The following is a 24,650-nucleotide window of genomic DNA, read 5'->3' as shown; positions in this document are numbered from 1 at the left end:
GCGGGGCGGGGAGGCCGGAAGGGCGGGACGACAGGGACTGCTTCCGCTTCCGCTTCCGCTTCCGCCCCGCCGGGGAGGAGCCCGCGCTGCAGACATGAGTCGGTTCAAGTTCGTGGGTAAGCGTCTTCCCGGTTCTCCAGCTTTGCTGGCCACCCACGGGCGTCGCCGACTGCGGCCAGGGGCCGGGGACTTGAGCCCCCCGGCTTTCTGAGGGTTGAGAGGGCGCGGGGAGGCTTCTGGGTGCCGCTGATGTTCCGCTTCTCGGCTTGGGGGCTGCGGTCCTGGCCTGCTCACCTGTGAAAATTAACGAGCTGTACAAGTCACGACTTAGGATCTTTTCAACATATGCGTTGTATTCAGTAAGGGGAAAAAAAGGAAGCAAAAGTAGGCCGAACAAAAAAGAGGCCACTCACTATATTGCCCTCCGTCCCACGTGCACCTCCCGCCCGCCCCTTCCTTCCCCGCTCGGTGTCGGAGAGGATGGCGGCTTCCAGCGACCCGTTCGGTCACTATTTCGTGCGTCCCTATCCCGGTTATTGAGCACGCCTGGTGGGCCAGCCGCCGGCCCAGGAAGACGGGGCGCAAAGACCCAGCCCCCGAGCCGCTGGCATCACCATCTGGGGAGAAACACAAGCTCTGTTACTTGCCAGGTACAATAATCTTCACCGTCAGTAGAACAGGAGAGGGAGAATGCGACAAGAACCAAAGGGGTAAGAGTATTTACTACGAGGCACCTGGGAAAAGCTTGGGGACATCGTGAGAGCTAGGACTGGAAGGGAACTGGGGACTTGGAGGTCTGGCTGAGTTTACTTTTACTCTGTATAGAGGGGAGCTTCGCTGAAGGCGCTCAGCCTTCGTTAAGTCATGGAGTGCCAGTTAGCTACCAGGAACCTTAGGCTCTGCATTACAGCAGTGAGTAAAGCTGGGTGTGATTCTTGTCTTTGTGTGGAGTTTCCAGCTCCTTGAAGCTGGAAAACAGCAATGATCACACCTCCTCTGTAATAAGGCAATGTTGACAACTCCTGTAGGTTCTGTGGGGGGAAGAGAGAGATAGGGAAACATTTCTGAGCTTAAACTAGAGCAGAGAAAGAGGGAGAGAGAGGTAGAAGAGATGTACAGATGCAGCATTTGGCAGCTGTGTTCATGGCAGTAAGGGAGAGTGAACAGTCCGAGATGACTCAGGGTTGGGATAAATACCTAAATATGAAGTGGAAGCATGATTAGTCTGTCAATGGGTAGGAGATATAGTGCGATCCATGTGGATTTGGTTAAGTTTGAGAGTCTTATAGGACATCCAGCTGGAAATGTTTACTGGGCAATTGGAAATGTAGTCTGGCATTCAGAAGAAACAATAGGATTATAAACTTAGATCTGAGAATTAGTTTAAGCAGTATTTTTTTCCCCAAAACTTTGTGGAACTATGGAAAATTCAGTGGTGTAGTTAATTTGCACACCGGAGAGACAGGTACAGTCAGACTTATATAATGTAAAGTCAAAGCAAGTGCAGGGGAGAATGTGTTAAGTGCCACAAAAGTTTAAAAATGCTGTGGGAGAGCCTGGGGTGGGCTGGGGTGTAGTCCTCAGCAGTTGTAGACATTTTCCAGGTGTAGTGTCTGCTTCTCTACTCTAGTCTGTGTACAGTCAGTGGGGGAGATGGGCATAGGGCCATGAAACATTCCACAGGGAAAAGACCGCTTATTATTTATTTGTGATTTAAAACTAAATCCCTGCCTCCAGTCAAGTCTCCTTAAATCCATCATACATACAGCCTTCAGTGTGGTCTGTATAAGAATCAATTACATCCCTTCAGTTACTGTCCTCAGGATAGTTGAAGTCCTTGACACAACAGGTAAAACCTTCTTTGTTCTGGTCCTGCCCATTTTTCCAGCCTCATCCCTTTTATCTTTGATAGACATTTGGTCGTGCTGTTTCTTGACTCAGACAAGGTTTTAGAGTGGCAGTTTGGGACCATAATGTCACTTTTGCCTCTAATATCCCCCTGACCACTCTCTTGCTTGCTTTTTACTTGCTCTTTCAGACCTCATAATTCTACCTTCTGACACATTATTTTGTAATTAAATATTTATGTGTCTGTCTTTCCCACTTACGGCAAATATTCCATAGTGTTTAATTCCCAGGGACTTAATACACTGATGGTTCAATGGAAGTATGAATGAATGAATGGGTAAAACAATATATACAGTTTTAGTACTTTGGTGATAAGAAAACTGATAAAGGGATTTGAACAAGATAAGTTCAGAAAGACTTCTAGAAGAAGGTGGGTTTAATTAGAATACATTTTTTTCCCTTACTCTCCTGAGATAGCCAGTGTTAAAAATTTTTAAGTATAGCCTTCCCTAGTTGTTTAATAGATTTATACATAGAAGGAATTGTATTCTAGGGGTCGTAGGGGTGGTGTGTAACTCTTGATGCATTTACATTTCTTTGGATGTTTTGTGTTTATCTTTGAAATAATGTAGTGCTCTTTTTAAATTAAGAAGGTATTTTATCCCCTAAATCTTCTGAAGCAAAATTGATACTCCAGGAAATCTCAGTGTTACATACTCTGTGGAACACCTCTAGTTTTGTTTTGTTTTAGAGATTGATTTATTTTGGAGAGTAAGTGAGAGTGCATATGTTCAAGTGGAGGGAGGGGCAAAGAAAGAGGGGGAGAGAATCCTCAACCCGACTCCCTGCTGAGTGTGGAGCCCCATGTGAGGCTCAATCCATCACCCTGAGATCCTGACTGGAGCTGAAACCAGGAGTTGCACACTTAACTGAGTGAGCCATCCAAGGCACCCTGGAACACCCCTAGTTTGAGAAGCATGGCTTTATATGGTTCCTATTCTAGCAGTCCCTGTCCCCCTCCATGAGCCAATGAGAGAGCAGCTGGCAGTAATTAATAGCATAATTATCTCTTTGGGCCATCCAGCTTTTAGATACCTAAGATTACTCTATAGTTTTCTTTCAGCAGGATTCTGATCCTATCCTGTGGCCCTAGAAGCAGGCCGATTGGGGCTTTAGGCCACTTTTTTTGGTATAAATTCCATTTTCTTAGGGATTAGATCATATATCCTATTATTTGTCTTTGATTCCCTTGAGCAACCTAGTCATTCATTCATTCTAAAATACTTACTGAGTTTCTACTGTATGCCACCCAGTGTATTAAATGCTAGGAATTGGTGGTGGTCAGAAACCAGGTCACAGTCTCATGGTGGAGATAGCCTCATAAGCGCACTAATGTCTTTACCACAGTTATAGAGAAGAGGGCACCAAAGAAAGGGAACATGGTTCTCTGGGTATTTGGTGAGGAACAAAACTTAGTCTGGCAGGTCAGAAAAGGTCTCCATGAGGAAGTGACACTTGAACAACTAAGCTCTGAAAGATTGAATTAAAGAGGCAAAGAAAGGCAGAGAGAAGGTTCCAAACAGAACAGCCTATGCAAGCATCCTGTGGCAAGAGGGCACACGGTACTTTTGAGAAACTGGAAAAAAAAATCAGTGGATGTGGAGCAGAGAGAAATGGGGAAGGGGCCGAGCAGGTGGGAGGATGACATGGAGGGAGCTAAAGAGATTAGCAGAGCCAAGATCCTACCATGGTAGGACTTCGTTTTTATATCCTAATACTGAGGAGTCCAGTTATCATGATCCTATTTATGAATGAAAGAAACGTTGGGTCAGGTAGAGAAAAGAACAGAAGGGGGCCAGAGTGGTGTTGGGGCTGGAGTTGGTTGACTGGAGTGTTATGGTAGAGGGTGAGGTGGAAAGGAATGCACAGGTTTGGTTGGGAGATAAAGGCCACCTACTCAGTAAGTGCACCTTGAGAGAGAAGCTGATGTCAGATTGCCTTAGTCCATTTGGGCTATTAAAAAAGAATATTGCAGATTGAGTGGCTTATAAATAAGAAATTTCTCACAGTTCTGGAGGTTGGGAAGTCCAAGATCGGGCACTACCATGTTTGCATTCTGGTGAGGACCCTCTTCCTGGTTTCTAGCTGCTACGTTCTCATCGCGTTCTCATGTGGTAGAACTTATAAAAGTGGTCACATCCAAAACAACATCCAGTCTAGAGCCATGCATTGGGTGCCCTTAAGTTTTGTATCTTGCACAGAAGTTGGCCAGCTTTTTCCTTAAAGGGCCACATAGTGTATAATTTTTATTTTGTGTACATATGATCTCTGTTGCAAATATTCAGCTCTGATCTGGTCATTCAAAAGCAGCCATAGACACCATACACACAAATGGGTGTGGCTGTGATCCAGTAAAACTTCTTGGACACTGAAACTTGAGTTTCTAACATTTTCTATGTTTCACAAAATCCTGTTATTCTTTTGACTTTTTTTTTTTTTCCTCCCCAGCTATTTAAGAATGTAAAACCATTCTTAGCTCAGGGGCAAACAAAAAATAGTTGCTGGTCTGCTAGAAATAGCTTGACCAACCCCTTGATCTAGCATATTTCTGTGGCATTGTCTCGGAGAAGCACTTGGCTGGTTGCCCTGCAGAGTTCTGTCTTTTGGATTTGTCTGATTGCTGTGTGCTGGTGTTCAGCTTGTCCTCTAATTTCCTGTACTTTCTGTAAAGTTGAAGTTCTATCTGAAGGCTAAGCAATTCTGAAATAACTTTAAATGCCCTATTTATTGTCCATTTGTATCCCTAGATTATCGGTAACGGTGATAGGACATGCTTCACTGAGCCCAGTGAGGCATCAGTCTGGAGATGTGGTTTTGTTTTAGCTGCAAGCAGTTTTCCACTCTTGTTTTGAGAAATAAAACTCCATACTGGAAGTAGTTTTTAGCAGTAAAGCAATTACTGCTTTTAAAGCCAGCCAGTTTAAAAAAAAAAAAAATTAATGGAAAAGAAACATCACTGATCCTTACAAGATTACATACCGCTAAGTGTATGACTCCCTCAACACCCCCTCTTCCACAGGAGTAATTTTCTACCTTGTCTTTTTTCTTCCTATCATGCTCTCACCCATCTTTTAGTTTTTCAAGCTAGAAATTGATTCTCATATACTATTTTAGTTTTTTTTCTGAGTTTGTTGACAACAGACATAATTGTTGACAACATAGGAACTTTTTTTTAAGGTTTTATTTATTTGAGAGTGATCATGAGTGGGTGGATTGGGAGAGAGAGAGGGAAAGAGAGAATCTTAAGCTGACTCCATGCCAAGCATGGAGTCCAACATAGGGCTCTATCTCACCACCATGACCTGAGCGAAAACCAAGAGTCAAATGCTTAACTGGTTGAGCCACCCAGGTGACCCTGTGATAGAAACTTGTTAATTGAAAATAGAGTATCCCTTATTATAGATTAGGACATTTTGAACAAGTTAAATGAGTAGGATTTTTGGGTGACTTTATTTGCTTAGTTACATCATGAGTTAGGTATAAAAAGATGGACTCACTTTGGCTATTTAATAATGAATTGAGAGTGTTAATCACTGAAGGTGTTATGGCACTGTAGCTAATGTTAACTAAAATTCCCTGCATAACTGGCCTGTTACAGGATGTATACTGTCCTCAGTAATAATAGTAAGTACATTTTATAAGGCTTTTTTCTTTTTCTTTAAGATTTTATTTATTTATTCATGAGAGACAGAGACATAGGCAGAGGAAAGGCAGGCTCCTTGGGGAGCCCGATGCGGGTACTCAATCCCAGCATCAGGCCTTGATCCAAAGGCAGACGCTCAACCCAGGCATCCCTTTTATAAGGCTTTTAATTTGCAAAATACTTTCACATTCATTTTCCAGTTTGAGCCACATTTCATCCCTAGAAGGAGAAATGTTACGCCCTCTTCATTAGTGGGGAAACCGAGGCCCAGAAGACCTACTGATTTGCCCAACATCATTCAGTTTATTCTTCTTAAGGCCAGGAATTTTCATTCCAGAGCCCATTCTCTTTCCATAATTGCATTTCCTCCATTTCATTGTATTTCCTGGAACTTGCTTACAAATTTATACTTTTTGGCAATCAAACTGAACTTTTCTTTGACCCTTCCACATTGACCTGTTAATTACCTTAACCACCCTGTATACTGGTGAGTAGGTGTGTGGGGAGTGGGAGGCCCAGAGGCCAGCCAGTATAGGAGAGGAGAACTTAGAGAAACAGGAAGTCCAGAGAAAGAATGTATTTGCCTCCTTAGAGGAGGAAAAACTTCCTCTTAACCTATTAGGTACTGTGGCTGGTCTAAGAATTAAACTGACATAAGACATTACCAGGAGAAGAGCATAGACATTTTATTTTTTGTGTATATGGGGATCTTCAGAAGGAAAATAAACCCCAAAGAAGCTGTTAGGCCTAGAAGCATAAGTGGCAATGTGATAAAAGGGCTTAAATTCTCTAAGTTATGGGACAATGACTAGGAAATGTATGAGGAAACTAATGGAAGATGATGAAGGTTATTTGGGTTTGTTTGTACAGATTCATTTTGACTTTTACTCCTGCTCTGATATCTAACAGTAATACAGAGATAACAGTATTCTTCTGTTCTTGATATAGGGAGGGTATCTTTTTCATGGGAAATTTTATGACCTACTTTTATTAGAAAGGAGGGAGATCAGAGAGCCTGGCCTGCATCTGCTCTTTCTCCAGCGTATTCAGCTCAAAATAACCGATACGCCAAAGTGACACATTATGTTCTGACCCCCGTCTCCAAACCTGACTAAGGTGAAGCATTCTATTCAAAGGTAGAGAGCAGCTCTAACAACTGGCTGAGAAATAAACTTCAGGAGAACCATATGTTGGAAAGAAAAGGACCAACGGCTGTAAGTCACAAGAGATTCTTGCAGCAGAGGGAAGAAATTGTTGGCTGAGCCAGTGAAGGATATCCTAAAGCCCAAGGCTCACCTGGGTCCAAACCCAAATACAGGTTTTCAAACTACACTGTGACTTAGGGCCTGAAGGACTGACCTGCATCTAGAATTAGGTTCTGTGAGATAGTGGTATTACCTTGAATTGGCTTGAGCCATATCTGCCTCAGCATAAAGTGCTGAAGAATGATTTAGCATCCATTCAAGTGAGGGTTGAGACTAGGAAATGGCAAGGCTTCAGAAACTGAGCCTCCAAGCCAATCTTCAATTTGCCTATTTTAAAAATTACTATTTTATTTTTTTAAGATTTTGTTTCAGAGAGAGGATAAGTGCAAGCGGTGGGGGAGTGGGAGGTTATCAAGTCAGACATTTGGGGTGCCTGGGTGGCTCTGTTGGTTAAGCGTCTTCCTTCATCTCCAGGTCCTGGGATCAAGGCTAGAGTTGGGCTCCTTGCACAGCAGGGAGTCGGCTTCTCTCTGTCTGTCTGCCCCTCTGCCCATTCATGTGTTCTCTCTCTCTCTCTCTCTCTCTGTCTCAAATAAAATCTTAAAAAAAAAAAAAAAGAAAAAGAAAAAGAGTTGGATGCATAACTGACTGAGCCACCCAGGCACCCCTCAATTTGATTTTAAGATAAGTATCATAAAGTTTACTTACTAAATTTGCTTGCTTTTGTTTCCTTTGTTTTCTAGTAAAAGATTGCTTTGGAAAAATACTAATCTCTTCACTGCACAAAGGGGAAATGAGCAGAAGAGATGCAGACCAAGTCTGTGCTCCTAATCATCATCTGTGGTGGGTGATTGTAGACGGAGCTTTGTGAAGGATTATTCTAGGCAAAGAGCCTCTCTTTTCCTGGGTTCCCTTTCTCAGTCTGCCCCCTGCCCATCTAGTTTCCTTTCCTTAACTGAAAAAAAAAAAAAAAAGTAGATGCTGAATTCTTGTCATCTGGGCCATTCCACTGAACCCCTATATTGTATTTATTGTATTTAATGTTTATATGTTAATAGTCCTTTCAAGGGTACTGGGTGTGAATTCATCTCCTACCCTCTATTGACATATATACTGTTGCTGAAAGATCTTTCAAGTTTTCTGCATTGTGACTTTCTTTTGCTGTTTTCAAATGCCTGGAATACTCTCCCCACTATCTCTTAGATCATCCAAACTCCCATTCATCATCTAGTCTGTCTTCATGTTGAAGCAGCCCAGCTTACTGAGGCCAGCTTGGCAGAAATCAGAGTGAGACTATACCAAGAGGAAGCTGAGAGTAAGCAGAAGTAATGTAAGGGTCAGTTGGCGGGCAAGTGCCCTCCACCATCATGAACTTGGAGATTCTCCTAATGCATATTTTTTTTAATATTTTATTTTATTTTACTTTATTTGTATTTATTTATTTATTTTTTAAGATTTTACTTACTCATTCATGAGAGACACACACAGAGAGAGGCAGAGACACAAGCAGAGGGAGAAGCAGGCTTCATGCAAGGACCCCGACGTGGGACTCGATCGAGGTCTCCAGGATCACGCCCCAGACTGAAGGTGGTGCTAAACCACTGAGCCACAAGGGCTGCCCTCCTAATGCATATTTTAAATAAAGAAGGTGTTATTTATTGCCCATAGCCATCACAGTCTAACTTCACATCTTGTTATTCCCCTGGTTCCCTTGTACTCTACAACAGGATTTATCAAGAATGGCACTTTAGGGTTTTCGGGTGGGGGGGGCAAGATGGAGGAAGAGTGGGGGACGTTGCTACATCTGGTCCCTTGAATTTAGCTAGATAACTATCAAACCATTCTAAACACACATGAATGCAGCCTGAGATTTAAGAAAAGAATATCTGGAACTCTACAAGTAGAAAGGTGACCACTTTTTGTAAGGTAGGAGATGTAGAGAAGTGAATCTAAGGGGAGGTATAAGAAGATAAATGGCAGGGAGAGGGAACCTCTGTAAACCAGCTGCTAGAAAATGATAGAGCCCCAGAGAGCAAGATTAGAACTATGCTCCAGTAAGAGACATCCCTCCCTGAAAGGTGCTCAGCTGGTGAAAGAGGCAGAATTCTAGGTGGGACAGTGTGGTCTCAGGATCCCTGGAGTCACAGAATTCTTGGGGTGCCTGAACCAGTAGAGGTCCCAAGCAGTGGAGCAGGGAAACCGGTTAGGTCAGTGAGTCCAGGAACGGGCTCTCAGCTTGATTTGTCATAAACTGCAAGCCGGGCCCAATTGGGTAACCACTGTCTGCCTGGGGACCCTGCAGAGGACTAGAACTTGGGGACGTTCTGCCATCCCCTGGGAGGGGCAGAGGGGTGTGGGCACGAACCTGTGCCTGCTCTCAGTGCCAGGTACCTACAAAGTGCAGTAACACAGGACTCTGCAGCTTCTCTGGAAAGGTAGGTGTGGAGGGGTACTGTAGGGGTCTGCAGAGTTTGGCACACTCAAAAGTAAAAACTTTTTATCCCTGAGGGTTTACTGAAGAGAGGGGACTGCTAGGTTTTGGCTCTGGGGCTGGAGTCCAGGGCATGGCCACCTTTATATTCATCCTAAGGAGGCAAAGCCTTTAGGGAACAAAAGCCATAGAGGAACAGCTTACACTGAGCCTGGCTCCCTGGAAGGACGCAGCACAACTCTGTCCAGGCAGAGATACCTAAAAAGCAGTGCAGCAGGCCCCTCCTCCAGAAGACCACCTGGAAGAACAGGTGCACTGCAAGTTTACAGACCTCACAAGACTAAAATTCCAGTTCTGGGGAAAGCAGTATATAGCATGATTCATTTATCTTTCAATTTAAAATTTTCCTTTTTTTTCCCCTTTTCAACTAGTTTCTTATATCAACTCTGTTTTTAAGTCTTTTTTTTTTAACTTTCATTTTTTACATTTACATTTTATAGATATATTCTTCATTTTTGGCTTCCTTTCACTCTATTCAGTTTTATTTTTGTATATATATAAATTTTACTATCTTTAAAATTTTGGGATTTAGTGTCTTTTTAACACACAGACCAAAATACACTCTGGAACAAGTGGATCACCCACCCCTATTTTGTCCATTCTTTGACATTATATTCTCCCCCTACCCCCCTTTTTTTTTTTCCTTTGCCATTTTTTTTTTTTTCTATTTTGGTTTCTGACCTCTTCAGAGTTGTCTAATGTGCATTTTGCTTTGCTCGTGGTTGTATTTTTGATTCTGTTCACTTGTTCTTCTGTTGTTCTCTGAGCAAAATGACTAGAAGGAGGAATTCACAACAAAAGAAAAGACCAGAGGTAATACTGTCACAAATCTAATCGATAGGGATATAACTAAAATGTCAGAGATAGGATTCATTATAAAAATTATAAAGTTACTAGCTGAGCTTGAAAAAAAAAAGCATAAGAGACACTAGAGAATGTCTTAGTGCAGAAATGAGATCTAATCATCCTGACCTTAATGCTCTGAGATGCAGTCTAAACTGGATGCTCTGAAAGCTAGAGTAAATGAGGCAGAAGAGAGTATAAGTGGCATAGAAAATCAGTCGATGTAAAGGAAGGAAGCTGAGGAAAAGGAGAGAAAAACAAGTAATAGCCCATGAGGAGCAGTTTCAAGAAATCAGTGATGCCATAAAATGAACCAACATCAGAATTATTGGGGTGGCTGAGGGTGAAGAGAGACAGGGCAGAAGTTATATTTGAGCAAATCATAGCTGAGAACTTCCCTAAGAAGGGGAAGGAAGCAGGCATTCATATCCAAGAGGTAAAGAGGACCCCTCCCCAAATCAATAAAAATAGATCAACACCCTGACATATAATAGTGAAGCTTGCACATATCAGAGATAAAGGGAAAAATCCTGAAAGCAGCTCAAGACAGAAGATTCCTAACCTATAGAGGTAAGAGCATTAGACTGACATCAGACTTCTGCACAGAGATTGGCACGCCAGAAAGGGCTGGCATGATATATTCAGGGTACTAAATGAGAAAAACTTGCAGCCAAGAATACTTTATCCAGGAAGGCTGTCATTCAGCATAGAAGGAGAAATAAAGAGCTTCCAGGACAGAGAGAAACTGAAAGAATATATGAGCACCAAGCCAGCCCTGCAAAAAAGAAAAAAAAATACTAAGGGGAATCCTATAACCCAAGAGAGAGCCCAAGAATAACATAGATCAGAAGGAAACAGAGACAATCTACATAAACAGACTTTTGCAGTAGTATAATGGCACTAAATTCCCATCTTTTTTTTAAGTAACTTTATTTTTATTTTTTCATATTTATTTATTCATGAGAGACACAGAGAGGCAGAGACACAGGCAGAGGGAGGAGAAGCAGGCTCCATGCAAGGAGCCTGATGCGGGACTTGATCCCGGGAATCTGGGATCACGCCCTGAGCCAAAGGCAGACGTTCAACCACTGAGCTACCCAGGCATCTCCCTATCTTTCAATAGTTACTGTGAATGTGAATGGGCTAAATGCTCCAATCAAAAGACACAGGGTATCAGATTGGATAAAGCAAAACCCATCCATATGCTGTCTACAGGAAACTCCTTTTAGATCTAAAGACACCTCCAGGCTGTAAGTGAGGGAGTAATAGAACCATTTACCATGCTAATGATAGCAAAAGAAAGCTGGGGTGGCAATCCTCATATCAGACAAATTAGGTTTTAAAACAAAGACTAGTAAGATGAAGAGGGACATTACATCATACTTAAGGGGTTTATCCAACAAAAAGATAACTATAAATATTTATGCTCCTAATTTGGGAGCAGCCAATTATATCAACCAATTAATAAACACATTGATAATCATACATTAATCGTAGGGGACAGATCATCTAAGCAGAAGATCAACCAAGAAACTAGAGCTTTAAATGATAACACTAGACCAGATGGCTTTCACAGATATATACAGAACATTCCATCCTAAAGCAGCAGCATACACATTCTTCTCGAGTGCACATGGAACTTTCTCCAGAACATATACTTGATGACAAGTCAGGTCTCAATCAATACCAAAATATTTGGATTATTCCCTGCATATTTCCAGACCACAGTGTTTTGAAACTTGAACTCAATCACAAGAATAAATTTGGAAAGAACTCAAACACTTGGAGGTTAGAGAGCATATTAGTAATGAATGAATTGGTCAACCAGGAAATTAAGAATTTTAAAAAATTCATGCAAACTAATGAAAATGAAAACACAACTGTTCAAAACTGCTAGAATACAGCAAAGGCTTTCCTAAGAAGGAAGTACATTTCCATACAAGCCTCTCAAAAAATTAGAAAAATCTCAAATACATAGGCTAACTTTAGATCTACAGGAGCTGGAAAAAAACAGCAAATAAAGCCTAAACCAAGCAGGAGAAGAGAAACCATAAAGATTAGAGCAGAAATCAATGAATTTGAAACTAGAAGAACAGGAGAACAGATCAACAAAACTAGAATCTGGTTCTTTGAAAAAAATAATGTTGATAAATCCCTAGATAGACTTATCAAAAAGAAAAGAGAAAGGACTCAAAATCATGAATGAAAGAGGAGAGATAACAACCAACAACAAGGACATTTATAAACTGCCAAAACAAGCAGGAAGAAAGGGAAAACCTAAACAGATCATTAACAAGCAAGGATACTGAAGCATTAATCAAAGCCTCCCAAAAAATAAGAGTCCAGGGCCAGATGGCTTCCCAGGAGAATTCTACCAAACACTTAGAGAAAATAATAATACCTACTCTACTGAAGCTGTTTTTAAAAAATAGAAATGGAGGAAAACTTCCAGACTTATTCTGTGAACTTATTCCAGCATTACCTTCATCTCAAAACCAAAGACCCCAACAAAAGAATTACAGACCAATATCCCTGATGAACATGGATATCAAAATATCAAGATACTAGCCAATAGGGTCCAACAATAATACATTGAAAGGATTATTCACAACCAAGTGGGATTTATTCCTGGGATGCAAGGGTGGTTCAACATTCACAAATCAATCAAGGTGATAGATCACATTAATAAAACCATATGATCCTCTTAATTGATGCAGAGAAAGCATTTGACAAAATACAACATTCTTAATTAAAACTCATCAAAGTGGGATCCCTGGGTGGCGCAGCGGTTTGGCGCCTGTCTTTGGCCCAGGGCGCGATCCTGGAGACCCAGGATCGAATCCCACATCAGGCTCCTGGTGCATGGAGCCTGCTTCTCCCTCTGCCTGTGTCTCTGCCTCTCTCTCTCTCTCTGTGACTATCATAAATAAATAAAAATTAAAAAAAAAATAAAACTCATCAAAGTGTAGGGATAGAGGGAACATATCTCAGTATCATAAAAGCCATCTACAAAAAGCCCACAGTGAATATTCTCAATGGGGAAAAACAGGGTTTTTCCTTTAAGATCAGGAACAAGACAAGAATGCTCATTCTCATCACTGTTGTTCAACATAGCACTAGAAGTCCTAGCCTCAGCAGTTAGACAACAACTACAAAAAAGGCATTCAAATTGGCAAAGGAGTCAAACTCCCTCTCCACAGATGACATTTACTTTATGTGGAAAATCCAAAAGGCTCCACTCCAAAATTGCTAGAACTACAGCAATTCATCAATGTGGCAGGATACAAAAATCAATGCACAGAAATCCGCTGCATTTCTGTACACTAAAATGAAACTGAAGAAAGAGAAGTTAAGGAATCAGTCCTGTTTACAAAAACTATAAAATACCTAGAAATAAACCTAACCGAAGAAGTAAAGGATCTGTACTCTAAAAGCTACAGAACACTTATGAAAGAAATTGAGGAAGACACCAGAGATGGGAAAACATTCCATGCTTATGGTTTGGGAGAATAAATATTGTGAAAATGTCTGTGCTACCCAGAGCAACTTAGGCATTCAGTGAAATCCTTATCAAAATACCAGGAAGTTTTTTCACAGAACTGGAACAAATAATCCTAAGATTTGTTTAGAACCAGAATGTTGAAAAAGAAGACCAAAGCTGGGGGCATCACAGTGCCTGAATTCAAGCTATATTAAAGCTGTGATCATCAAGACAGCATGGTATTGGCATAAAAACAGACACATAGATCAATGGAACAGAATAGAGGACCCAGAAATGGACCCTCAACTCTGTGGTCAACTTAGCTTCGACAAAGCAGTATCTTCAACAAATGGTGCTGGGTGAATTGGACAGCCACATGCAGAAGAATGAAACGGGACCATTCTCTTAACACCATATACAAAGATAAACTCACAATGGATGAAAGACCTAAATGTGAGACAGGAATCCATCAAAATCCTAGAGGAGAATAGAGGCACACCAACTGTTTGATCTTGGCCACAGCAACTTCTTACTAGACACATCTCTAAAGGCAAGGGAAACAAAAGCAACAGTGAACTATTGGGACTTCATCAAGATAAAAAGTTTCTGCACAGCAAAGGAAATAGTCAACAAAACTCCCTACAGAATGGGAGAAGATATTTGCAAATGACATATCAGATAAAGGGCTAGTATCCAAGATCTATAAAGAACTTATCAAACTCAACACCCAAAAAGCAGTCCAGTCAAGAAATGGGCAGAAGACATGAACAGACATTTCTCCAAAGAAGACATACACATGGGCAACAAGCACATGAAAAATGCTGCACATCATTTGTCATCAGGGAAATACAATCCAAACCACAATGAGATACCACTTTACACTGGTTAGAATGACTAAAATTAACAGGACAGGAAAAACAAATGTTGGTGAGGATTGTGGAGGATGGGAATGGGAGCTGATATAGCCACTCTGGAAAACAGTATGGAGGTTCCTCAAGTTTAAAACAGAGCTACTAAATAAAATAAAACAGCTACTCTACAACCTAGGAATTGCACTACTGGGTATTTACTCCAAAGATCTAAATGTAGTGATACAAAGGGTCACCTGTACCCTAATGTTCATAGCAGTGTCCACAATAGCCAAACTGGATGGAGCCAAGATGTCCTTCAACTGATGAATGGATAAAGAAGAGTGATGTATACATACAATGGAATATTACTCAGCAATCAGAAAAGATGAATACCTACCATTTACATTGATGTGGATGGAACTGGAGGGTACTATGTTGAATGAAGTAAGTCAACCAGATAGTTATATGGTTTCACTCATGTGGAATGTAAGAGATAATGCAGAGGATCATAAGGGAAGGGAGGGAAAACAGTGGGAAGAAATCAGAGAGGGAGATAAGCCATGAGAGACTCAACACTGGGAAATAGACTCTGAGGGTTGCTGAGGGAGGATGGGATAGTGGGATGGGGCATTAAGGAGGGCACGTGGTGTGATGAGCACTGGGTGTTATATACACGACTCATGAATTATTAAACACTACATCTAAAACTGATGATGTACTATATGTTGGCTAATTGAATTAAAAAAAAGAATGGCACTTGATTTTGGGGGTCAGATGATCCCTTCTTTTGGGAAGTTATCCTCTTTGTTGCCAGATATTTAGCAGCATCCCTGTCCTCAACTCTGGATGCCACTAGCATTCCCCTCAGTTGGGCCAAGTAGAAATGCATACAGACATTGCTAAGTGTTGTGGAAGGGTGAGGTTAGAAGAAGAGGGGCTGCAGAATTGCTTTCTACTGAGGACCACTGCTCTGTAGGCTCAGTGAATTCTGTCTTCTAGATGCAGTATGTGTCCACACATGTCCATGTTGTAGAATGCCCTTTCCATTTATCAGTTTGTAAGCTTTACCTTTGTTCAAGATCTAGCTCTGCTGTGAAGCTTCTCTCATCTTTGTGAAAATGGTTTAGCCCCTTCTTTGTGCTCCCATGCATGTAATAATTATTTATAGACTTAACATATATAGAGCTCCTATTATGTGCCAACCATTATGCTAGGTTCTAGAAATATTGTAATAAAAACTTTCTTGCCTTGTGTTGCTTAGTCTAACATAACACAGTATATTTGTAGTTCCCATATCGACTATAAATTCCTGGAGGACAGGGACCTAGTGTTGGGTCTTATTCTGTATCCCCTAACTCCTTATGTCCACAGTAAGGACACAGAGTTGGTCTACATGGTATTTGGTGAATAAAAGAAATAATTTATTCTGCTCTCTGCATCTCTACTTACATCACCCCGATAGAGGTTCTCATTGTAAATATGAGCTCTTTCCTGTTTCCAGATGAGATATGCTGACTCCATTTGCCCCCTTCAGATCCTGCCTTCTACAAAGACGCCAGAATGAGATGTCCAGAAGACAAATCTACTACTCTGCCAAAAGCCATCTGTGCTTCTTGTTGTATCTGGTATTTTAAAGACAGATGTGTAACATAGCTGAGTCTAGACTTTTGTGGCCACTCCCTGCCCTACATTTCTCTCCAGCAGCCAGAACAGCCTATGGCTTTTCACAGTCACTGCTCTCTCACATCCCAGATGCACTGCTTCTGCTTCCTCTGTTTGCAGTTTCCCCTCTTCTACGGGGAAACTCTAACTTATCCTTTCTGATTCAGTTCAGGGATCCTTTGTGGAAACTTCTAGGCCATCTATCAGGCTAGGTTGGATGTCTCTCCTCTGTGTCCCACAGTGCCAGTGTCTGCTTATTATTTTTAAATTGTCTGTTAATGTGTCTGCCTTCCCAATTCTGCGTTGAGTTTCTTGAGAATAGAATTCTATCTTATTCCTGTTTGTATCCCAGGTGTCTAGCTTAGTAACTGACAAGTGGTAGGCACTTAGATTTTGTTTAAATGAATGAAAAATTTAATAACAGGAGCTTGTATTTAACATAGAAATTTAAAATAGAAGCTCTTTTAACTTTTTTTTTTAGATTTTCATGAGAGACACAGAGAGAGAGAGACAAAGACATAGGCAGAGGGAGAAGCAGACTCCCTGCAGAGAGCCTGGTGGGGGGCTCAATCCCGGGACCCCAGAATCATGACCTGAGCCAAAGGCAGATGCTCAACCACTGATCCACTCAGGTGCCCCTAAAATAGAAGCTCTTAATAATTATTTATTTTTGCTTTCCACAGATATCGGTATCAACTTGACAGATCCTATGTTCAGAGGAATTTATAGGGGAGTTCAGAAGCATCAAGGTAAATTTTTTTTTTTTTTTTAAGATTTTATTTATTTGAGAGAGAGAGACAGTGGGAGTGGGGAGGAAAGGGAGAAGCAAGCCCCCTGCTGAGCAGGGATTCCTGACCTGGGGCTGGATCCCAAGACCCCAGGATCATGACCTGAGCTGAAGGCAGACACTTTACCAACTGAGCCCCCCAGGCACTCTGATAAATGTTTTCTTTTATTAAGATAGTTTCTCTGTGAAGATAAATTTTATGCCTTAAGGTGATCATGAAAAGCATGATCTACTTTATCATTGAAATATTAAAGGATTTATTGTACATCTTGTTTAAAACTATACACAAAGTGAAACATATGTAAGCTATATGGGTAAACCACAGCCATGAGCATTTATAAAGCACCTTATTATAATGACAAAGTGTTACCAAGGCTGCCTCCCCTGAGGCGGTTTATAATTTCAAATATAGAACTTTAACCAATGCATAAAAGCCAAACAACAGTTAATTGATTAGTCTCTTAAGCAGTTGAATATAATTTAAAAAATCACATGCGGTTGAACATTAGTATAATACCTTGTCTTTTGGTAACATTTTCAGCTGAATGACAAAGCAGTAATGTGATTAAGGAGCAGGTGCACTGCTGCCCTAACTTCCCTGCCTTCCCTCTTTGCATCCAACTCCTGCCAGATTCCAGATGCCTATGGGATAGGTGAGAATAGACAGTGGTTTCTTAAAGAGTGGTGGAAAGCATAGCCAAAAGCAAAATGGCTTATATTTATCCTATCAAGTTCATTCAAAAAGTGTGTTTTGTCAGCTGGAGTAAGCAGGAAATGATGGTGACAACACATTTTTGAAAGGAGAATTTCTCCAGTAAACCGGTTTATGAATATTGCCTCAGAAAATTCCTGTACTTGTTATTATATAAATGTGAACAGGAAAATTTGATTTTGTGGTCTGGGTGAAGTGGAACTACACATTTCAACAATTAAGTCAAAGCTAAGTTTACTGTGCTTCTAGGTAGATACTAAATGTAGTATCTTTACAGATAAAGATACATTAAGCTTTTAATGAAAGCTTCTCTAAATACAGGGAATGTTAGATGCTACTTGAAAAAAAGAAAGCTAAACTTAAGCTTTTATAAGCCTTACCGCAAAACTTAAATTTTCTACTTCATTTACAAGTTTAGATAATGTTTTTGTTTTATGTTAAAAAATGTTAGGTACTATAGACAATTGAAAAAATTATCTTCTGATTTTCTTGCCTTTGTAGCACTTAACAGCTTTCATGCTTTGTGACTCTGTATAATTTTGTATGCATGTATTTATGAAATAAGTTTTGTTGTCATCAATATCAGTATGAGTGGTTTATAGTATTTAGCAAAACTGGTTGTCTTAGTTTAAGTTCATTAAATTGACATTTTTTGTCTAAAAAATTATATAGCTACTCTAGAAGTAATTATAATTGAATTCTAACCAAATTTACTGTGATAATTAAATGTGAAATTAATAAGTAGATTTTTATTCTAGAATTGTTTGATTTTGCTATCCATTACCTTATGTCTCTGAAAGCTTAGCTTTTTATTGATCTCCCCAGAAAAGCTTGTTGTTATTTAACACGAAATTTTGGGAAAAAGCAATAAACTGTCAGAAAATAAAAATTATCCTTCCCTTTCTATGGGAATAGAAATTACAGAAATACAGCATTAACTAAAATTACAAAGATGTTTTATCATGTTTTGGAAAACATTACAGATATATTTTGAAAAGCCCTAGTAAAAATAAGAATCTTAATGATTATTTTATTTTTATTAAAAAAAATACAATACCAACAAGTTTCAAATTTAAGGCAAGTGACTTTTTTTTTTAAGATTTTATTTATTTATTCATGAGTGACACAGAGAGAGAGAGAGAGAGAGGCAGAGACACAGGCTCCCTGCATGGAGCTTGACATGGGACTCTATCCTGGGACTCCAGGATCATGCCCTGGGCTGAAGATGGCGCTAAACCGCTGAGCCACCCAGGCTGCCCGGCTTATTAAATTATAGTGAGCAAATTCACCTTTCTTTTGAACCTCCTGATTTTTGGCACTTTTCTCCTTTTTGATCAACAAAATAAAATACAATAAAATGGATAAAACTAGTCATCTAGTTTGCCTTTTTTGGGTTTCTTTTTTTAAGGTTACTGCTGATTATTATTAGGTAAGTACTTATCAAACAGAATTGATTTGGTAAATATAATTGTTTCTCTGTATTTTTCTTTCAAGAAGGGCTAAGTAAGTGAAATTTTTTTACCAGGTTTTCTTAATGTGGATTTGCTTTTCACAGATGATTTACAAGATGTAATAGAGAGGGCTGTCCAGATTGGAGTTAAAAAGGTAACATTTTGTTTTCATTAAATGTTTTTCAAATAATTAAATTTGGTTAAGAGACTGTAGAATAGAAGAGAAAGAGCTAATGCCACACGTGGCATTTGTGCATTGTCAACAAGTAATATTAGCAAGTAAATGAAATATATCAAAATTTAAGTGACACAGACCTCATGCTTGGATAGTTCTTTCATGTGAGTAGAAATGTAAATGTCAAAGTCTCCGAAAAAAATTTTTAAAGCCTATCTGAATTACCAGGCTTCTCAAGATGCAACTCTTTTTTTTTTTTTTCCACTTTTCAATTAAGGGTTTATTTTTTTTTTTATAATACATTTATTTTTTATTGGTGTTCAATTTACCAACATACAGAATAACACCCAGTGCTCATCCCGTCAAGTGCCCCCCTCAGTGCCCATCACCCATTCACCCCCACCCCCCCACCCCCGCCCTCCTCCCCTTCCATCACCCCTAGTTCGTTTCCCAGAGTTAGGAGTCTTTATGTTCTGTCTCCCTTTCTGATATTTCCACACATTTCCTCTCCCTTCCCTTATATTCCCCTCCACTATTATTTATATTCCCCAAATGAATGAGAACATACAATGTTTGTCCTTCTCCGATTGACTCACTTCACTCAGCATAATACCCTCCAGTTCCATCCACGTTGAAGCAAATGGTGGGTATTTGTCATCTCTAATGGCTGAGTAATATTCCATTGTATACATAAACCACATCTTCTTTATCCATTCATCTTTTGATGGACACCGAGGCTCCTTCCACAGTTTGGCTATTGTGGACATTGCTGCTATAAACATCGGGGTGCAGGTGTCCCGGCATTTCATTGTATCTGAATCTTTGGGGTAAATCCCCAACAGTGCAATTGCTGGGTCGTAGGGCAGGTCTATTTTTAACTCTTTAGGAACCTCCACACAGTTTTCCAGAGTGGCTGCACCAGTTCACATTCCCACCAACAGTGTAAGAGGGTTCCCTTTTCTCCGCATCCTCTCCAACATTTGTGGCTTCCTGCCTTGTTAATTTTCCCCATTCTCACTGGTGTGAGGTGGTATCTCATTGTGGTTTTGATTTGTATTTCCCTGATGGCAAGTGAAGCAGAGCATTTTCTCATGTGCATGTTGGCCATGTCTATGTCTTCCTCTGTGAGATTTCTCTTCATGTCTTTTGCCCATTTCATGACTGGATTGTTTGTCTCTATGCTGTTGAGTTTAATAAGTTCTTTATAGATCTTGGAAACTAGCCCTTTATCTGATACGTCATTTGCAAATATCTTCTCCCATTCTGTAGGTTGTCTTTTAGTTTTGTTGACTGTATCCTTTGCTGTGCAAAAGCTTCTTATCTTGATGAAGTCCCAATAGTTCATTTTTGCTTTTGTTTCTTTTGCCTTCGTGGATGTATCTTGCAAGAAGTTACTGTGGCCGAGTTCAAAAAGGGTGTAGCCTGTGTTCTCCTCTAGGATTTTGATGGAATCTTGTCTCACATTTAGATCTTTCATCCATTTTGAGTTTATCTTTGTGTATGGTGCAAGGGAGTGGTCTAGTTTCATTCTTCTGCATGTGGATGTCCAATTTTCCCAGCACCATTTATTGAAGAGACTGTCTTTCTTCCAATGGATAGTCTTTCCTCCTTTATCGAATATTAGTTGACCATAAAGTTCAGGGTCCACTTCTGGGTTCTCTATTCTGTTCCACTGATCTATGTGTCTGTTTTTGTGCCAGTACCACACTGTCTTGATGACCACAGCTTTGTAGTACAACCTGAAATCTGGCATTGTGATGCCCCCAGCTATGGTTTTCTTTTTTAAAATTCCCCTGGCTATTCAGGATCTTTTCTGATTCCACACAAATGTTAAAATAATTTGTTCTAACTCTCTGAAGAAAGTCCATGGTATTTTGATAGGGAATTGCATTAAACGTGTAAATTGCCCTGGGTAACATTGACATTTTCACAATATTAATTCTGCTAATCCATGAGCATGGAATATTTTTCCATCTCTTTGTGTCTTCCTCAATTTCTTTTAGAAGTGTTCTATAGTTTTTAGGGTATAGATCCTTTACCTCTTTGGTTAGGTTTATTCCTAGGTATCTCATGCTTTTGGGTGCAATTGTAAATGGGATTGACTCCTTAATTTCTCTTTCTTCAGTCTCATTGTTAGTGTATAGAAATGCCATTGATTTCTGGGCATTGATTTTGTATCCTGCCATGCTACCAAATTGCTGTATGAGTTCTAGCAATCTTGGGGTGGAGGCTTTTTGGCTTTCAAGATGCAACTCTTAATAAATTTTATAACATAATTTATCATTTGTTAGAATTCAGTGGTTATCAGAAAGACGTGTATCTGTCACCAAGTTTAGCTTTTATAGTATGGATACACCTTTTCAAATAACTTCAAAGACACTTTAATTTTTATAGTACTTATTTGATTATCAGGGAAATTCCACTTTTTAAAGAGTTCTAAGCAAATGAGTATTAACTGTGTCAAATTATTTGATGAGATACTTTTTAATTAGTATTTAAAAAAATATCAGGCGAACCCACATATGTACACTGGAGGTTAGGACAGTGTGGCGTCAGGATATGTAGTTGCGGCTTCTCAGTTGAATAACTTCAGGTGTAACAGACTAATGACCCTGCTGGCTTCCGAATTCTGTAGTCCCAGCTCTGAAATGTAGAGTCACTGTTCACAAGTAATAAGAATGGATAAAAGTGACAGCATTCATTGCTGATTATCCAGTTATTCTCTGCATGGTAAATCACTTTATAAAATGCTTTTCTGCAAACTCTGAAACACCAAGCTCCTAAATTTTCACGTGTCAGCCATGAGTAATTTAATCCTGACATTGGAAACATACACACTCGGATGTAAGAATGGCAGAAACAGAATTTACTTGGAGGTGGTTCCAAATCAGAATCTAATGTAGTGCCTTGCAGCTACAATGTAGTGATTAAAAGCACAGCTATGGTATCACACAGCTGGGTTCCAGCCCCAGCTTCCTTCTCCAGAGCTTTGTAACATGGGTGCTTATCTCTCTAGGCATCAGTATTCGCATCTGTAATTTGAGAATAATAATGCCTAATTAAGGGGAATTGTGAGAGTTAAATAAAGCTGGAGAGCAAAGCACTTAGTATTGTACCTGCATAGATACTCGCTACTCTATTAGGTTGATGGTGGAAGCCACCATCCTTCTAATATCACCATTGTGACCTGGGAGAGGAAATTACGTCCTCTAGTCTTGTCCTTACTTTTTCACCTATTTGAGAAAGTCATAGATAAAATAAAAGATAGACATGAATAGCAACTATTTTACAGAATTGAAATACTAGACATGGGCACCTGGTCTTATATTAAAGAATTAGGTAGTGTTAGTAAACAGTCAAGTTCTCCCAGTATTTTTGTTAACATCTTATACCCTGTGTTTCATAAGGAGTTGAGGATTTAATTATGGCTGTGCGTTCCCTGAATAGATACTCAGTGCCTATTATATATGAAGTTTAGGTTGCTATATGAAAACATCTGCTCATCATTTGCACTTCCTCCTGTGTTGTGTACGTTTTCTCTTTAGGTGTGGACCTAGAAGGAATTCTTCATTTTAGCTTGAAGTGAGATGCTTAAAAAAATCAGTGTGTTTTATAAGTCACTTCTTTAGAAGGTTGTATACTTCAGCAGGACTGCCTCAGTAGCCACCACCCACACATTGCTCTTTGGTGATATTTTCCTTTTCATACATTGTTTCTGACTGCCGGTGGACCCTGAGGGCTGCCTCTTTAGAAGTGTGCTTTTGTGCCAGGAGCCATCCATGTCCTTACAAAGAATTCAATATACGTTAATCCAGTGATTGTCAAACTTTTGGTCTCAGAACCCATTCACATTCTTCAGTATTCTTGAGGATCCCACAGAGCTTTTGTGCGTGTGTTTTATCTGTTAGTATTAGAAATTAAAACTGATAAGAATGTAAAATATCTATTAACAGTAAGACATTATATAACATAAGTAGCATATTTTTATGAAAAATAAGTATCTACCAAACCAAAAAAATGCAGTGACGTGATTGGAATTGTTTTATCTTTTTTTTAAATATCTCTTGAATGTCTGGCTCTTAATAGAGACTGCTGAACTTGGAGATCTGTTTTTGCAGTCAGTGTCTTGTGCTGTTACACATCATGTAGCCTCTGATATATCTCATTGCACACTTGTGGCCAAGTGAGAGAGAAAAAGGCAAATAGCGTCTTAGTATTATTACGAAAATAGTTTTGACTTCACATTCCCCTGGGGGTTCTGGGACCGCACTTGGAGAACTGTTGAATTAATAAACACTACTGAATCCTTAGATGAATAGAATTCTAAATTCAGAAGTCTTTAGTTATTCAGTCTTTCAATGTGATCTAACAGGAAAAACATACCTGTGAATACATTTTAATAGGAAGGAGTGACAAAATCTGCATGGTATGTATGCTTGTATGTTTGGAGAGACCACTCTACATAGGAGGTGACCTTTCAGCGAGATTTTAAAGGAAGGGTAAGTGTGACAGAGAGAGAAAAGCATTCTGGAAAAAAGCATTAGGAAGGCATTTTTGATAAGTTGTTGTTGATACTCTATTCAAGTGGGCTTATTTTATTTCTTTCTATTTCAGTTTATGATTACAGGTGGAAATCTACAGGACAGTAAAGAGGCACTGCATTTGGCACAAACAAATGGTATCCTCATATTACTTTTACCTCCCAAAAATATGAATTAAGTTATTTTGGAGAAATCTTTCTAAGACCTGCCTCAGGTACAATACAATGGATTGTGATGGTAGAAACAATAGAAAAATAGACTGATTGCAATGGGACAGTGTTAAGAGGAAAGAATTCAAAGTGCTACTTGGTGTATCAGATGTTTGATTAAACCTTCTCTCTCACTGTACTTAAGGATTATTTTAAGATTTCAGTTAACGAGAATTAAGTTCACCGTGGTTTAGCCTCACATATCCCTGATGTAGGGTTTTTTTTTTTTTTTTTTTTTGTATGTTGTAATGTATTTAAGATGTGTGTTGCCTAAAAAAAAAAAAAAAAAAGATGTGAGTTGCTTTTCTTTTGCACATTTTAAATTTAAACTGAAGGATCATTTATTAAATATTTATCATGCAAACCATTGTTGTAAGGCCCTAGGAATGCAAGTAATAATATATAATACTCATTTTATGTTCATACATCTTGCACTTATTTAAAATCTATAAAGTTTTGGAATTGGTTCCTAAGGGAATCCTAGTTAAAGAAAACATCTCCTTTATCTGGCATTCATTTTACCTAATTCTTTTTGGTTCTGCTTTTTGGCAAGCATGCTTCTTGTGCTAGATGTTGAAGAGTTAGGCCTTCTGTGTTACTTTTCAAATTACTGGTTTACTTATTAAAAGTTATTTTTTATGGAAAGCTTTCAAAAATGCATACTTCTCTTCAGCATCCACTGACATTTTTC

General features: G+C 39.6%; 1 protein-coding gene across 17 annotated transcripts in view; it reads left to right on the top strand.

Moving 5' to 3' along the window:
• The first annotated feature begins 31 nt into the window (after positions 1-31).
• Positions 32-24,650, top strand: part of TATDN1 (TatD DNase domain containing 1) — a 64,062-nt gene continuing 39,443 nt past the window's right edge. For 5 of the 17 annotated variants that reach the window (XM_038555480.1, XM_038555494.1, XM_038555489.1 and 2 more), the window contains exons 1-5: positions 47-116; positions 7,500-7,599; positions 16,768-16,833; positions 19,139-19,188; positions 23,824-23,887. In XM_038555480.1, the coding sequence (XP_038411408.1) occupies positions 7,563-7,599; positions 16,768-16,833; positions 19,139-19,188; positions 23,824-23,887 (217 nt within the window). In that variant the 5' untranslated portion in view covers positions 47-116; positions 7,500-7,562. Of the gene's footprint in view, positions 117-6,687; positions 6,766-7,499; positions 7,600-15,923; positions 16,048-16,767; positions 16,834-17,412; positions 17,525-19,138; positions 19,189-23,823; positions 23,965-24,650 lie in introns of those variants that run through there. The other 12 variants (XM_038555483.1, XM_038555490.1, XM_038555492.1 and 9 more) reach the window with 11 other exon arrangements.

This window comes from Canis lupus, chromosome 13 (genome assembly GCF_011100685.1).
Source record: "Canis lupus familiaris isolate Mischka breed German Shepherd chromosome 13, alternate assembly UU_Cfam_GSD_1.0, whole genome shotgun sequence".
In the NCBI taxonomy this organism is placed as follows: domain Eukaryota; kingdom Metazoa; phylum Chordata; class Mammalia; order Carnivora; family Canidae; genus Canis; species Canis lupus.
This window is presented reverse-complemented; position numbering and strand designations above follow the sequence as displayed.